The sequence below is a fragment of the Pseudonaja textilis genome, chromosome 12 (genome assembly GCF_049901715.1).
Source record: "Pseudonaja textilis isolate UNSWEBS1 chromosome 12, rPseTex1.2, whole genome shotgun sequence".
Classification (NCBI taxonomy): Eukaryota; Metazoa; Chordata; class Lepidosauria; order Squamata; family Elapidae; genus Pseudonaja; species Pseudonaja textilis.
In genome coordinates, this window is record NC_142001.1 from 12402574 (window position 1) to 12419809 (window position 17236).

At 43.5% G+C, this 17236-nt stretch overlaps 1 protein-coding gene across 1 annotated transcript; it reads right to left on the reverse strand.

The window, feature by feature from the left end:
• Window positions 1-1114: 1114 nt before the first annotated feature.
• Window positions 1115-16126, reverse strand: TNMD (tenomodulin). The gene is made up of 7 exons (XM_026702930.2): window positions 15810-16126; window positions 14739-14867; window positions 8242-8382; window positions 7170-7271; window positions 5240-5393; window positions 2963-3117; window positions 1115-1363 (listed from the first exon to the last, which is right to left on the reverse strand). The coding sequence occupies exons 1-7, from the start codon at window positions 15855-15857 to the stop codon at window positions 1154-1156; spliced, it is 939 nt and encodes a 312-aa protein (XP_026558715.1). The 5' UTR covers window positions 15858-16126; the 3' UTR covers window positions 1115-1153.
• Window positions 16127-17236: the final 1110 nt, after the last annotated feature.

Genomic DNA, 17236 nt, shown 5'->3' on the forward strand with positions numbered 1-17236 from the left:
TTAACGTGTGATGTGTGTTTGGGGGAACGAATTGCTCCTTTTCTTAATGTTGGAAATAGATACATGCTTGTTTCTAATCTCCCTGCAAGTTAAGATACAGGTAGTCCTCAACCTACAACCGTAATTGAACCTGCAATTTTGGTCATAATCCCTGACAGTTGCAAAGAGAATCATCACATGACTATACCTGACTTTATGATCTGTTTTTGCAGCAGTGAAAGATGTCACAAAGGCGGACACTGTGGTTGTTAAACAAGTCCATTGTTTGGTGTGGGGTAATTTTTGCCAGAAGCAGGAAACTTTTTTGCTTAAGGAAGATCTTAAGATTTTACTTTGCCATTCTTTGCTTACTGACTGAGCTGCCGGTCCCAATTAAGGGCACTAAGCGAGGACTACCTGAATATATATTTTTGGACACATACCCTGAATTGCTGAAATTAATTTGGAAATCTCCAAGGTTTTTTTTTTAAAAAAATACATTTTTGTGGGTGTGGGAAGGATTTCCCGTTGAAACTGCAAAAGCAGTTTGCAGAACGTCCTTCTAGCTTTTTCTGATGTTCAGCTAATACTGTTTTTTTTCCGGGTAAAGGCTGCCCTCTGGCGGAATTTTTAGGAGAATGCTGGTGTCAAGAGATTTCTTGTTTTCAACTATGGGATGCAACGTTTGGCAATAATCTTCTACAGACCCCCAGATGGCCTTTCATTTCCCCTTTTTATAGGGGAACCAATCTGATTGGCAGTTTGTGAAGCAGTTTTAAACCGCTAATGCTTGCATTCCAAAACCTCCACTTTTACATCACAGTGTCTTTTTTTTTTTTTGCTGCATTTAAAAAAACAACAACATTCACTTGAATGCATTGCAGAAAACTTTACGCCGAATAATATATCCGAGGGGCAAAAACATAGAAAAAAAAATACGACCTGGAGAAAATGGATTGCGTAAAGGATACAATTTTGGGGGAAAAGAGTAGAGAGAAGGATCAGGAGATAATTGCATCTGGGCCACCCAAGTGGCTCTTGCAGAAATGTACGCATACAGCGTGCTTAATGGCCTTTTAAGAGAATTACACGCCTAGAAACGTCTACAGGGAAACAGTCAGAATGGACCTTGTGCTGTACTAAGCTGATTTTATTACTTTTGGATGAAGCGTGCTCACACCCGCCCTAGCATCCGGGCTATCCACCAGTTGCAAGGCATGATGGTACGGCAAATCACCCGCCCTCCCTGATAGCAGTAGGGGTACGGGTAGTACCCAAGTAGCGGCTCGCATATTCTGCGACAGTAGCGGTGGGCTCGACGGCAACGGGCGCAGCAGTATCCTCTCTCATCCCAAAGAGGATGGAACTCGAGACCGTGCTCGGTCTAGGGAGGAAGGAACAATGAGCGAGTTAGAAACAATTGTCTCATCATGTTGACCAGTGCAAGCTAGAAGTTGACTTGCCTAAGGAAAAGTTAGAAGTGGGATCCCAATGAGTTCCTATGGCAGGGGTCACCAACTTGGCAACTTTAATAAGACTGTGGACTTCCAAGTCCCAGAATTCCTCAACCAGCCCTGGGTTTCCACTTGGGAATCCATGGGCACATCCCATAGGGCAAGATCTCCAACCTTAGCAACTTTAAGACTTGTGGACATCAACTCCCAGAATTCCCCAACCAGCCATGGGTTTCCACTTGGTGGGAATCCATGGGCACATCCCATAGGGCAAGATCTCCAACCTTAGCAACTTTAAGACTTGTGGACATCAACTCCCAGAATTCCTCAACCAGCCATGGGTTTCCACTTGGTGGGAATCCATGGGCACATCCCATAGAACAAGGATCTCCAACCTTGGCAACTTTAAGACTTGTGGACTTCAACTGCCAGAATTCCACAGCCAACCTAGGTTGCCAAGGTTGGAAACCCCTGATCTATGGGACATGCTGATGAATCCCCACCAAGTGTGAAGAGAGTCTATGGTTGAGGTTATACAAGGAGCTAAGCCAATCAACAAATGCACTTTGGCTAAAGAAACACACAAGTGTGAATTGGGGTATAGCGAACAAGTTCACATATTGATACTTTTTTGATTCTTGCTTTGGTGGCTTATGTTCACTGGTTGCTCATTGGTGAAGCCAAGCAGACTTAATGATTTAACTGCCATGTGTAAACCCAGTTACTGGGACTACATCCGGTTCTGAAGGCAGGAAGGCCAAGGTGATGGATTATATCTATTGTCTCCAAGATCAGCTAGCCATGGTGGCACAGTGGTTAGAATGCAGTACTGCAGGCTATTTCTGCTGACTTCCAGCTGCCTGTAATTTGGCAGTTCAAATCTCACCAGGCTCAAGGTTGACTCAACCTTCCATCCTTCGAAGGTGGGTCAAATGAGGACCCAGGTTGTTTGGGGGAAATAGGCTGACTTTCTAAACGGTTTAGAGAGTCAGACTATTTCCCCCAAACAATCTGGGTCCTCATTTGACCCACCTCGGAAGGATGGGCTGTAAAGCACTGTAAAGTGGTATACAAGTCTAAGTGCTATTGCTAGAGAGACAAGCTAGTCAAAGCTAGACAACCTAGTTCACAATGCTACATCTCTTTCCTGCAACATTTTCCTTTCCATGTCAATAGTTTCTGGCAAGGCCAGGATGCAACATATCCCATCTCTGTTGCAACTATTCTCTTACTCCTCCTTTCATTAATTCCTTCCCCGACTCTTGCTTTCTGGTGCAAACTCATAGCACTCGTCTTTTGGCTACTCTGGCCTCTCCCGTCCTCTGCATTCTTTGAGTTTCCACAATGCTTTGAAAGCAAGAAATGTTGAGCATATTTTCTGAGGGCTGTAGGAGGGGGGCTGCTTAATTGAAGGAGCAGGACTGCCCGGCTCTGTGGAAAAAGATTGCTGAAAATTACACTTGGCTTGGAATCCGGGCACGAAAATGGCCTTGTGACAATAGCCTGGTTTTTCAATTCCGAAGACTTACGTAATCGTTCACTGGTAAATCTTCTTCGTCTAGCTGCCGAGCTTGGCGTTTGGAGCCTTGGCTTTCTTCCTCGCTTAAGGACCAGCGTCCCTGCTGAACATCTGCTTGGTTTCGCTCATCCGTGGGAATCGGGTCCTCATTTCCTTTTTCAAAGTCTAAAATGTTGGGATGATAACAGAATAACAGAGTTAGAAGGGACATCGGAGGTCTTCTAGTCCAACCCCCTGCTAAGGCAGGAAACCCCATACCATTTCAGGCAAATGGTTGTCCAAACTTTTCCTAAAAAACCTCCAGCATTGAACCACCCACAACTTATGGAGGCCAGTTGTTGCAGTGATTAATTGTTCTCACTCACAGCAAACTTCTTAGTTCTCCGTTGCTTCTCTCCTTGAGTAGTTTCCACCCATTGCTCCCAAGCCTTCAGGTGTTTTGGAGAATAGACTAGATAGCATAATCACCCTGCTGCTGCCTACACAGGCTGGTCAGTTCCTTAAGCCAGAGCATCTCTGCTGTTCTGGATTTAATTTTTGGCTTGACTAAGCTCATCCAGCGATTCCAAATGCCACTTCAGAATATGATTGAAAGCATTGTTGGCTTAATGATGCAGAGCCTCGCTGCATTTAAAATATTTCTGGCAGCTTTGCTTGCTTAAAAACTTTCCAAGCAATTTACAGAAATCATCAAGAGAACCATCAAGGCTGGCTGGATGTGCCTGTCTCTGCCCTTGTCAGTTTCAAATCTTTCAGCAAGTTGCCTTCAATTTGATCATTTCAGGCTATTAGGTGGTGTTTGAACCCCACAATTTACCCAGCAAGCAATAGGTGATGAATTCATCCATCCACTTTACAATTCAATGGGTTAGGCAATCCTAGGAAATAGGATTAAACAATGTGGGGGCCTTGGTGGTCTCTGAATTTGGTTGTTTTCTTGAAGACATTTCATTACCCACACTGTGTAACCTAGTTGGGTAATGAAACATCTGCAAGAAAACAACCAAATTCAGAGCACCAAGGACCCCATAATCATCATTCTCTTCTTCTTCTTCCTCCTCCTCCTCCTCCTCCTCCTCCTCCCCCCCCCCATTGATATTACCTAGTTGGGTAATGAAATAACTGCAGGAAAACAACCACGTTCAGAGAGCACCAAGGAGCCTTCATTTTAACCCTGAGCTACAAATATTTTGCTTTATGGGGTCAAACAAGTAAGTCCACTTAGCCGTAATTAAATGTGTTCTGCAAAAATATCTATAAAGTGGGTGGGAGGGAAGAAAGGAAAGCTACCAATACTCCTTGACTTATGACCAGTTGCTTAGGAATGTTCGAAGTTATGACAGACCTCCCAGGGCTACTTATGACCTGCTTCCAAAGTTCTGACGGTTGCCCCCTCCATGCAGTCACATAGCTACGTTTTCCTGCCCTTTAGAAAGAAGGGTGTCGTGGTGAAGGCACCAAGCTAGAAATCCAAAGACTGCGAGTTCTAGTTCTGCCTTAGCCATGAAAGCTGGCTTAGTGGCTTTGAGCCAATCACCAGGAGACTGGGAGTTCTAGTCCCATTTTAGGCATGAAAGCTAACTAGGTGACTTAGTCCCTCTCTCTCAGTCCAATCCATCTCACAGGGTTGTGTTTGTGATGAAAATGGGAGGAAGAAGGAGATAGGTTTGCTGTGTTCAGTTATTATGTCATCTTTGGCTTGGCGCCTCACTGGCGTCCTGCCATCAAAGCACCAGGGAAGGGAAGAGAAGGGAAGGGAAGGGAAGGGAAGGGAAGGGGAACAAGTGGGCAATAAATCTGTATGTGCCTATGGTGGGAATTCAGAAGTGGGGAAGAAGTTGAAGAAGAGCAGAACATTTGGGAATCCAGTGTGTGCCAGGAATCTTCAAGGCCATTTGCCCCGAGAGTGGAATTTCACCAACCTCAACCCTTTAGCATTTCTCAAAACATCTCGGCAACATTGGATTGGCTAAAGACAGACTGGCATTGTGGGTAGGGATGGAGAACCAAGGGGCATAATAGTTCTGCATTGTTGCATGGGAACCTTAGATTCTGCCTGGCTTTTCTGAAACCCATCAATATTTTTCCCATCAACCAAACGGAGTTGAGAGTTTTCCTCCCCTAACAGAACGGACTGGGGCAGGTCTGACATATTTATAAAAGCAAAATGTGGGAATTAAATAACGGGGCACCCATGCTAAATACAAAAAAAAAAAGGATCAGAAAAAGCCCTTTGTGACATTGGATAATGTTCCGGCAGTATAATGTTGAGAGAAGAGCGCCTTACCTCTTAGCAGAGTGGGATGGACCCAATAGGCAGTAACGTTTTTGCAGAGGTCAAACATCTTGGAATCCTTCAGAAAATCTTTGTTTTCAATTGGTTTCTCTCCTGGAACCCAGAGCACTGATTGCTCAAAGTAGGTGATGCCTATTTCCTCTGCCTGCAAGACAGGAGATAGTCTCATGCCATAAGAATTATGCTGGCGCAGCAGTTCAGATCTTCCCTCTCCAGTTTATTATTCTTATTATAGATATATATATTTTTTCTGGGGTACCATTCTTTTTTCCTGGGCTAAAAAACACGGAAGTATGTCACACTCACAAAAAACCAAGGCGTGTTTTCTTGATCCATTAGCCGCCAAACAGAAAAAAATAAATAAAATGGAACTGGAATTCCTGCGATGGGAATGGAAGTGTCTCAGATTCTTGAGGGAATACAAAAATATTTTTTTTTTGTTTCTTTCCCTGACCTTCTCAATTTGCTAGCCTGCCCTGTAACGCGAGAAACATGAAAAATAGTCTGAACTGAAGCCCTTGAAAATTCGGCACACCAGTTTAAGTGTGAAATAGGATGTTTGGATCACCGTGGAAGCAGTTTGGGGTTTTTTTTGGGGGTGAGATCGGAAGAAAGGCTTTCCCACCGCAAAACGCTTCTGAAATGATTGAAGCAGCCCCTTTTTTTGGCTGTTTTGCTCGCACAATGCGGCGCTTTGAATTCTGAATGGGGATTGAACTCTTTTTTGAAAAGAGTTCAAATATCCTGAAAATATTTGCATGCTTTTTGAAAGTAGAGAGGTTGCATTTAACTGGCGTGGCTACTTATTGATGGATAGAATTGTAAGATAAAGTTTTTCAGGGCATCTTCCTTTTTCTGGATTTTATTTGCAGTGTGTGACACTATTATAGCTAGGACTGAGTTTACTTTTGGAACGAAAAAATAATCGGAGAGAATTCACAGCCTTGTGAAGCTGAGTTATTATCTTTGAGGCATCTTGTGGGTCTCGTCCTGGGAAGAAATTTCAACTTTCAGACTTAAACAAATGTTGTCCATGCTAAGAATCCGATTTGGGAGAGTCTGGGAAAGGATTGGAGAATAGACATGAAATTATCAAGGGATCGAAGGCAAGTCCCCTAAATGGTAACTCAGCCCAGGTGACAAGTTACCTGGGTGGAAGCATTTCAAATTCCTCAAAAAGCTTCATATGGCTGAAGAAATTCTCTTTTCTTTTCCCTACTGAACTCTGTATAATTCTCGCTTTCTGATCTAGCACAGCTTAATATCTGCCTTTTGAAAGCCACGTAAGGAAGCACACTCTAAAACCTTTGGGCCAGGCCAGTAAATAAATTTCATTTAAGTTAATTCACTGCAGAAATGAAATGAATTCAGTGCAGGTAACACAGAATGGAGAAACTATGGTAAGAATCTGGACTAGCACTGATGATGTTACCTAGTTGGGTAATGAAACGCCTCCAGAAATCAACCAAGCTCAGAGACCACAAAGGCTCCTCATTTCAACCCTGAGCTATAAATATTCTCTTGTTTGCTTCGAAGTTTTTGCACACCAAGTGCGAAGGAAAGCATCATTGGAAAATTCTGGGAGGCTTGGAAAAAAGAGAAGGCCATAAGTCCAATTAAAGGGATTAAACACATTGAAAAACGATCATTGCCATGTGGATGATATTTCACTTATTCTTTCCTTGCTACCCTCATCTCAGCTGGGTTGCGTTTGGCTTTACGGTTGATTCCATCTTCCTTGTTTTAGGGAAGACTCCATTTAGCTTTAGCATATGTTGAATCTCAGTTTCTCTCTCTGGCCTGTGAGTGATTTAAAAACCAATGGGGATTACTCTCCTCTGTCCTTTCCAAGCTGCTATAAATTTGCTCGCCGGCCAGAAACCCTTTATTTAATTCAGCACATTCTTTTCCTTCTGCATACCTCCGGCGCCTCCATCTCCATCTGCGATGCTTCTGGTATCCCTTTAATCTGATTTTGGAGAAAGCATTTGGGATCGCCCATGAAAAAGAGACCAGTTATTCCCTGCAAGAAAAGCAAAAATATAACCAGGTAAAAGGCGGTGGAAGAAACGAACGCAACAGAGGTATATCTGCAAGCCCACGGTAATTCTAATCCAGGATATATATCCATTTTCGGTTGCAGCAAAAGTGGGGCACAGTGAAGTAAATCTTTTTTGGCACTCTATAAATACTTCTATGCACCTCTGATTTGCTGTCTGAATGTAAAATAAATGAAAAAAACAACAAAACAACACTTCGGATTCAGAAGGTTCCGCCATGGAGGTTTTGCTTGAATGCTTTGTATTCTAATAAATATTTTCCCCTTCCTACTGACTTCCTTGTTTTTTAAAACAAATTGGCATTGCCTGTTAGCTAAGAGATTCTGCTATGAATCAAGAAATTCCAGGGTTGACTCAGTCCTGCTTGGTCCACCAACTGAAGTAAGCCGTAATGTTGTTTATTGGCTTAGTGCACAACATAGGTAAAGATAAAGGTTCCCCTCGCACATAAGTTTTGGTCGTTTCCAGCTCTTAGGGGGCTGTGCTCATCTCCGTTACAAAGCTGAAGAACCAATGCTGTCCGAAGAGGTTTCTGTGGTCATCTGGCCGGCAGGACTAAATGCCAAAGGCACACAGAACACTGTTCCCTTCCCACCAAAGGGGTCCCTATTTTTCTACTTGCATTTTTAACGTGCTTTCGAACTGCTAGGTTGGCAGAAGCTGGGACAAGTAATGGGAGCTCACTAGGGATTCAGCAGGGATTCGAACCGCTGAACTGCCGACCTTTCTGATCAACAAGCTCAGCATCTTAGCCACTGAGCCACCGTGTCCCTTCAGTGCACATGATATAAAACTGGCCAATTTGCTTGAGTCCGTGCAAAGAAGCGACACCTTGGATTTTGGCTTTTAAACAAGGTGGGATTATTCAGGCAGACGGTAGCTGAGATGTGAACCAGGCTGACCCGACTCTATCCTGGAAATGGATATACGTACATTCTTAAAATCGTGTATTTCAAGGACTTCCTCACGACCCTTCCCGGTATGAAAGGTCTCCGTCCAGGTGAAGGGATCGATCTTCAGTAATATCTTCTGCTTTTCCATGTTGCTGACAAACATGTGCTCCAGTTCATAAATCTGAAAAACAGATTGGGGAAGAGGATGAATGTGTTGCAGTGGTTGGTCACACAGTACGCTAAGCCTTGGCATGGTTTGGTTAGGGCGGTGGTTGGCTAACCTTTTTGGGCTCCTGTGCCGAAAATTGCATGCACGCTTGTGTGCCAGCACCCAGAAGGCACCCAGAAGGCAATGCACGTGTCCCCCTGCCCCCTGTGCATGCATGCACAATCCACCCCACCGTCCCCTTATCTGCATGGCGCATGTGCACGCTTCCCAGATGATTTTCAGCCCATTTGAGGTCTTTTTTGGCCTCCCAGAGGCTTGAGGGAAGCCTCTACAGCCTTTGGAGGCCGAAAAATGGGCCCGTTTCATCACTTCTCATATTTCTGGAAATACCAGAAGTGATCGTCTCACTCAGCAACAGAAACGTTGGCTTCAGTTGTGGTCCTAAGTCAAGGACTACCTGCCTTTTATTGTGATGTGCTTGTTTTGTTGCCACACGGAGCCATTTTGAACCGAGCAGGCTACAAAGAAGGAAGAAAATACATCATGCCCCTGTTGGAGTCTGAATCCGAGGAGGAAGATGAACAGCTGACAGGGAGTGGGAGTGTGGCTCCGTTGGCTGTGGAGGAGGCTGGGGAAAGGCAAAGTCCGGCTGGGCAGAGCAGGGAAGAGGTAGAACAAGGGAGAGGGAGTTCAGAGGAAGACACAGGCTCACCCCTTCTTCATCCTAGAGCACGCAGAGAAGAATGGAGAAGAGAGCAATGTGGGTTGCTTGGCTTACGGGGGAGGAAAGGGCCCTGATTCCCTTCAATAGTGACAGCTGGGAACGAGAGTTTAAAAGAAATGCATGCTGACTGCAGCAGCTGCTGGGAGCAAACATGAGTTTATTTTGTGTTGACTTTAGTTATCTATGTTCCTGGCAACTTCCCAACTGGGTTGATTTACAGCCATGCCTTCACGTCTGGACTTCTTGCCCCTGCCGTAATGGATTAATTACCTCATTTTGCCTTAATTGGACTTATAGTTACAGTTTTTGTTGACCACATTTTGGACTTGATTCTCTGCAGTCAAAGGCTGTTCCTGGGAGAGTTTTTCTCCAGCCAGAAGGTAACCAGAACATTGGGGGCAAAGTTGGAGCTAATAAAGGGACTCCTACTGATTGTCTGACTTGTGTTGCCTTTGTGCCACACCCCGGGTCATCACAAATATTCTACCCTAACATATTTTCTAGGACAGAATATTTCTTACTAGAAAATATTCTACGCTGGATTCAAACCGGGATCCTTTTCATCTGAAATTCCAGCCTTTTGTTCCATTCGGACCTTTAGCGAATTCTTGAAATTTCACACACCAATAGGTTTCACAGCATGGAAAGTTGAAGGTAGGTTCTTGGGGGGAAAAGCCTCATCAGATAATCCCGGAGGACAGATTGTGCTTTAGGCCAGACCTAGTGGCATCTGAAGACAGACTGGAAAAAAGATCTTGAAATTCCACTCTGTTTGCAAGGAACATTTTTGGGCGGGGGCGAGGGTTATATTTACAGCTGACTGGATTTCATTTTTCTTCGTTTGAAAAAAAGAGTTTGGGTCCTGCTAAAACAGAATTGTGGCCAAGCCCTGAGAGAGGACATATAAGCTTGGAAGAAGAATGGCTTTGTATAAACTCTATTTGCTTCTGAGGCAATAAAGTTGAAATATTCATGGCGTCGTTTCGCTGTTATCCTGAGCAGCAGCAGGAATTTTCTTTATGGCCTGATCACACGGCTCGAGTCCCCGGGAGCCTCTAAAAATATCTCCCCCAAATTGCAATGTTTAATGCATCAGAAAGGGGAGGTGATGAAACGCAGAGGGAGTTGTCATATTAATGAGATTTAATTAGCACAATTCAATGCTAATTAATTGGAAATTAAAATGAAAACGGATTTATTATCCGAGGTGCAATGTTGTTCCTGGCTCGGCTTGAATGTCTGAAGACCGTGACGTGTCATACACAGGACATATGCTGTTCTTTTCACGACAAAGCTTGACCCTCCGAAGCAATCAGAAGGGAGCTTGGAGATCTAGTCCAACCCCCTGCGCAAATGGAACACCCTATATACCATTTTAGATAAGTGGCTGTCCGGTCTTCTCTTAAAACTTCCAGTGCTGAAGCACCTACAACAGGGGTGGGATTCAATGTTTTTTTTTACTGTGGATTCTGTGGGCGTGGCTTGGTGGGTGTGGCTTGGTGGGTGTGGCTTGGTGGGCATGGCAGGGGAAGGATACTGCAAAATCTCCGTTCCCACCCCACTCCAGGGTGTTCTGACTCAAACCCTTTTCCAATAAAATAAACACGAAGCAAAGGGAACAGAAACCTTTTAATGATTCTTATGAAGCCCTGGTTAAAAGGCTGCTGCAAACTACTTTGATAAGCACAAGCCTTGCCAAAACTGTGCGAGGCTGCCAAGAATAACAGATAAGAAATATTTCACAACACAGGAGTCTTCAAATACCAACTTAAGATACTGCAATGTCCACGAGGCTGGAGTTTCAAAATGTCTTTGCTTCCCACAAAGAACGTCCTATTCACAGCTGGCTTTTATCTTCTGGAAGGAGGGGCCATTACCTTGCAGCCTTACTCCCGAGTCACCCGTGCTGCTGCAACTGCTCTTTCCTACGAGCAATCCTTCGTGCACGTGCACTTGGCACAGGCTCCTCGGGAACCTCCTCATCACTGCTGCCAGCCCCCACAATCTCTGAAGGCAGCAATCCACTCCCTAATGGTCCTGGCCTCTCACCTGAGTCCTCACTCACCTCAGCCGTCCGCACCTGCGGCCGGTGAACCACAACACAGGGGGAAGGCTACTGCAAAATCCTATTCACTCCCCACCCCACTAACCTGCTTTCCAGCTCTGTTCTCCTGTGCAGGGCAACCAAAGAAGACCCAGCTGATCAGCTGGGACTCAGGAGGCAGAGGATAGATGGGGGTGGGGCCAGTCAGAGGTGGTACTTGCCAGTTCTTTGAACTACTCAAAATTTCCACTACCGGTTCTCCAGAAGATTGGATAACCATTTGTCTGAAGTGTGGAGGGTTTCCTGCCTAAGCAAGCGGGTGGACTAGAAGACCTCCAACTCTGTTACTCTATATTCTTGGATTTCTTTTCCTTGCAGGAATAACTTTTCAATTAAGGGGGGGCCATCTGTCAACCCTGAAGCTGACCTGGCTGAGGCCATTTTGATGCTTCAGTGTTGCCATACCTGAGCTGAGGGAGAAGGAGGAAGGAATAGAGATAGCTGGGGGTTTTGTAGCCAAAACAAAATACTTTCTCCTGGGAACCAAGGACATTCTCACAGGTGGTCGGAGAGAGGAGGAGTGTAGTTACCAGGTAACTGAGTGGTACCTTGATTGGACCCTATGACTGATTGTTTGGGGAAAGGGGAAAAAATCTTTTAATTAGGTGAAAACTACAGGGACATTCAGAGTCGGTTTTCACCAGCCTGTGCCAATATGATATATCCAATAAAGCTATTCTTTGAGGAACCTACCTGCCTTGGAGTTCTGTTTGCTATGGATGTATTGCTTGGAAGCCATGACAAAAGCATTTTGTTGTGATTTGTGAGCCAAGTCTGTATTTTGGAGTGATGGGAATCAGTATTTCCATATGCAAACCACTGATGCTTATCATCTTACAGATGTCACGGGGCAATTAAAATAAATGGAAGAAGCCTGAAGGAAAGGCTGATATGCTGCGTTAATGGTGGATATCTTCCTCCTGCACTTAACTTCAGCATTTTGGTCTCCAGAATGAAAGTATGAAGCTCCTGTGTTTACTTTTTTTTTTATATATTCTGTATTTACTTTTTGGGACCAGGATGAAAGTGATCTTTTTTTTCCCCTTTCAAATTGCGCTGCTGTCCTTTCTTTGTTGTTTGCTAAAACGACATTTGAAACCAGACTTTCATGCAATTTGTTTTTCCTGGAAGGTGTTACAGATGGCTAAGGAAACAGTAGTTTCCTGATGCTGAGATGCGATTATTTGTTCCACTGGGGTTGATTTAAATCAGGGGACAGGAGCTGGCCTGCTAGATGTAGCGCCACAACTCCCATTATCCTGGACAGCTGGCTGGGGATTGGAGAATTATCTGGAGAGCCGAGAGTCTCCCATCTTTGATTGAAAGCAGTGCCCACATTTGCAATGATACGCTTTGCTCAACCATGCATTTCTGAACTACCCAATTTCCTGGATTTGTATGGAATGTTGAACTCATTTGTGAAAGAGGACAACGTGTCGGGGAAGCTGGAAAGAGGCATGTTGTGTACAATATGAATTAAGGGAATTAAAGGAAGAAGAAAACATGGACTTTGGGACATGCAGTTACTAGAGACGCTTGAGACTGTGGTTTATATCTCAACCTTCTAGGTTTGGAGAAGTTGATGATGGTCCAGGCAGGAGAATAAACCCAGCATAGTGGTACCTCCGGCTTCAAAATTTGTCAAATTTGGGACTCAATGCATTTTGACACAAAAATGTTGTCCCGGCACTCATTGTTCGTTTGGTAGTTGATATGATAGAGTAGGAGGAGGGTGATGGCCGCAGAGAATGGACAGGAAATCAGTCATACCAGGAATGTCACTGCAAAAGGAAGTTGTGGAATGCCTCAGAGAGTGGACAGGAAGGTCACTGACAAGAATAGAATAGAATAGAATAGAATAGAATAGAATAGAATAGAATAGAATAGAATAGAATAGAATAGAAAATATGGAATGGAATAGAATAGAATGGAATTAGAATAGAATAGATTTAGAATTAGAATTAGAATAGAATTAGAATAGCATTATAATTAGAATAGAATAGAATTATAGAATAGAATAGAATTAGAATAGAATAGAATAGAAAATATGGAATGGAATGGAATAGAATGGAATTAGATTAGAATTAGAATAGAATTAGAATTAGAATAGAGGAGAGGGGAGAGGGGAGAATAGAGAACAGAATAGAATTAGAATAGCATTATAATTAGAATAGAATAGAATTATAGAATAGAATTAGAATAGAATAGAATTAGAATAGCATAATTAGAATAGAATAGAATTATAGAAAAGAATTAGAATAGAATAGAATAGAATAGAATAGAATAGAAATAGAATGCAACAACAGAACAGAGCAGAATTTCTTTTTTTAAAAATTTTTTCTGGCACCTACATGGGTACACCAAGTTACCAAGACAGTCTCTCCTCTCCACGAATATCCCTGGGGGTTGCAGGCATCTGGAATGAAAATGGTTTTTGCAGTCCTGCCTCCCAAACAGCAGGCAGCTTTATTGGAAACAGATGCTGGCCTTGGACAGGGAAGCCATCAAAGGCAGGACCGCACAGCCAGCCAACCAGCTTTTGGCCGGCGGACATTTCTCGGCTGCCTTTAAGGACAGTAGCAGAACTGACTTGAGAATGAGTTCCCAAAGAACATCCTCTCCCAAATCTATTCCACTGTCCGTGCCTTTTTTTTTTTAATCAAGAGCAGCGTCACTTCAGAAACAACCTGCAGGATTATATGATATTTTGGGTGCACGTGCGTACATTGGAGAGGCCACCTGTGGAAAAATGGCTAATTAAGTGATGGGACTGCAGTAGATTTGATGTCCAAAGTGAACCTTGTATTTATAAATGAAATCGGATGCAGAATTCAGGTCTATCTGGAAAGTATTCCTGGTTAATTATTTGCTCTATAGATTTTGTGCTCCAGTCTAAATTGGGAGGTTTCTACATTTAGAGTTTGGCAACTAGTATTTCATCATTCAATTTTCCCGGCAAAATCTATTCTCTCAGTGAAAAACTGACTCCCATTCAGCCAGAGAGTTTCTGTGGCTGAGGGTAGATTAGAACTCAAGTCTTTCTAAGCAAACCCACTTCCTTAACCCCCATATCCCACAATGCTGCGTTGAGGTGAGAAACAAAGTGGATATATGTATTTGGGGGTGGTATTGGCAGAAAGCAATTCTTATAATTATTCCATAAAATGACTGAATAAATATGGAAAGTTCTCAGCTCTTTCAGCTACAAACTCATGAAAGTCCAATTTAAACTGGCTAGAGATGAATCATTTCCCCCCCCAAAACAAACGACTTCTTTAACGCGTGGTGGAGTGGGTTTTTCCTCCAGTTCCTGGCGATTAATTGAAACAAAATGGAAAGGAACTTCTCACAATTCAGTGTGCTAGGAAAAGGAATCACTGCCTTTCCACAGCTAAAATCCGCTGCCAAAAGAAACAGCAGCGCAACATAAAACTTTGACAGGTTTTTCCGCTTCATTTTAAAGTGTGCAATAGAAATATCCAGTTTCCCCACCCCACCTTTAAAATATCTCCTCCATATAATCCTGAGAATAGAACTTACCTTTTGAGGAGCAGGTTTCCAAAAATAGGAGATACCCAGAATGGTCAAGGTGAGGGAGAGGAACAGAAGGAAGGTTAAAACAGCCCAAATCTGGACTCTTTTGTAGAGCCCTTTCTTGTTGGAGTAAGTCTGAAAGGAGGAGAGAGATTGTGAAAGTGTCAGACAAGTCAATCAATAGAATTTTAGAATTATAGGGCTGGGAGGGACTCTGGAGGTCTTCTAGTCCACCCCACCCCCCCCCACTCAAGCAGGAGACCCTACATCACTGCAGGCAAATTGGCTGCCCAATCCTAGACTGCACTAACAGAAGGATAGAATCAACATCGTGTTGTGAAGTGTTAATACCACTCTATCAAGCCTTAGTAAGACCACACCTAGAGTCCTGCATCCAGGTTTGGTCACCACACTATAAAAAAGAGGTTGAGACTCTAGAAGAAGTGCAGAGAAGAACAACCAGGATGATGAAGGGACCAGAGACTCAAACATACGATGAACGGTTGCAGGAACTGGGCATGGCTAGTCTAGGGAAGAGAAGGACCAGGGGAGATAGGAGAGCAGTCTTCCAGTATTTGAGGGGCTGCCACAGAGAGGAGGAGGGGGTCAAGCTATTCTCCAAAGCCCCTGAAAGTAGGATAAGAAGTGATAAATGGAAACTAATCAAGGAGAGAAGAACTAAGGAAAATTATTTCTGACAGAACAATTAACTAGTAGAAGAGCTTGCCTTCAGAAGCTGTGAATGCTCCAACGCTGGAAGTTTTGAAGAAGAGATTGGATAAGATTTGTCTGAAATGGTATAGGGTTTCCTGAGCAGGGGGCTGGACTAGAAGACCTCCAAGGTCCCTTCCAACTCTGTTATTCTATACTGTCTTATTTAAAGCCTCCAGGGATGGTACACCCTCCACCTCTGAATTCATCTGTTCCACTGATGAATTGTTCTCACTGCCAGCCAATGTCTCCTCGCTGATGGGGCACCTGCATGCAGAAAAACCACCAAACAATCCCTCTTTGGAGGCGCGCACACCCAGGTCTTGCCCTCCCACACCCCAAAGAAGGGTCAAGTAACGGACTTACGCCATCCTTGCAGAATTCCTGGGGCCCCTCCGGGAGCTGTTTCCCCATGCTGCTTCCCCCTTGAGTGTCAAATCTCTCTTTTATGTCCCAGAGAGTGGGATGGTTGAGACGCTGGGACTGGGGTGGAGTCACGATGCTTTCGAATCCTCCCTGAGCAGACTGGAGGGCTTCCCTCTTTTTTTGGGGGGGGGGGAGGGTCCCTCCAGCTGGCTAAATGTGTGGCATTGCCACAGCCAACTCTGCAAAACGTGCAGAAGGAGAGGGTGCGTTTCAGATGGAGACAAGGATGCTGTTTCTTTTCCGAGTTGATCCTCCTTGCAAGCCTTTTTTTTTTGTAACTTTTTTATTTTATGTTTAAAACATACGTCAATATCATTTCGTGGATGGTGTGGTATCTGAGTGTCAACCATTTTGATACAACAGCAACAATCTGTCTCTAGATAAAAGTGAAATACCACTCATGCATCATCACTTAATCTCCAGAACCGTAAAGCCTACAAACTTAAAATTTGGCACCTATGTTCCTCTTGGCTTCTAGGTGCTCACTAAGAAAGGATTTTTTGAAATGACTATCGTAGCATTAGTATTTCCTATATCATTATTATTAACACGCTCTGATGCTAAAGAATTCTACTCCCCCTCCCCACCTGAAAAGAAATCTGTTCCAAATGCAAAACACAAGCAGAGGAGAGGAGTTTCCTTGTTTGTTTTAGTTTCACAGCAACAACCAGCTTTAGTACAGAACAGTTGAGCTAAGCCATGCCCAGGCTCCTTGCTGTCTTTCTTGCTCACACAGCAAATACTGTTTCAGTTTCCAAACTGCCCTCACTCTCTCACACACTGACAGGATGCTAGCCAGATGAATACCTATGGATGCTGGTAGGCAGAGGCAGAATTTTTTTCTCCTTATTTTCCTAAGCCTAACCACATAGCCAAGCATGGGTATCGAGCTAGTAATACAATAAGCATTACTAAATTAATCCAACTTGTGTAGTCTAATGTTGTTATACATAACTACATCGGCACACAATCCTTCATTTTTCAATTATTAATATTTGCTACATCCTTCTAATAGTAATAGCATTATTTTTGAGCATCCTTTTTCAAACTCTGATCTTAACCTGTAATATTCACTTTAGATGTATTAAGTAAAAGTATGTATAACAATATTGCCCCATTTCTAAATTTGTTTATCTATTCTAACTTTTAATACGGCCAATCTTAACAATTACTACATTGATCTAATGTTGTTATTACATAACTGTATCAGCACATAATCCTTCGCCTCCTGGAAACCAGCTGCCATTTTATTTCCAATGCTAATTCCTTCTGGGGTTTCCATCTCCTTCTGAGCTCGGCAATTGTCTCATATTTATGACGTGTCCTGGAGTCACATGATTACCTTCTGACCAGCAAAGTCAGATAAC

Excerpts from the sequence above, each read along its gene's own strand:
- TNMD (XM_026702930.2), bottom strand. The coding sequence starts at position 15,857 with ATGGGGAAACAGCTCCCGGAGGGGCCCCAGGAATTCTGCAAGGATGGC. Across the intron at positions 5,394-7,169 it reads TGGAGATGGAGGCGCCGGAG|GCAGAGGAAATAGGCATCAC; the intron begins GTATGCAGAAGG and ends CCTGTCTTGCAG. Across the intron at positions 3,118-5,239 it reads CCATCCCACTCTGCTAAGAG|ACTTTGAAAAAGGAAATGAG; the intron begins GTAAGGCGCTCT and ends CCAACATTTTAG.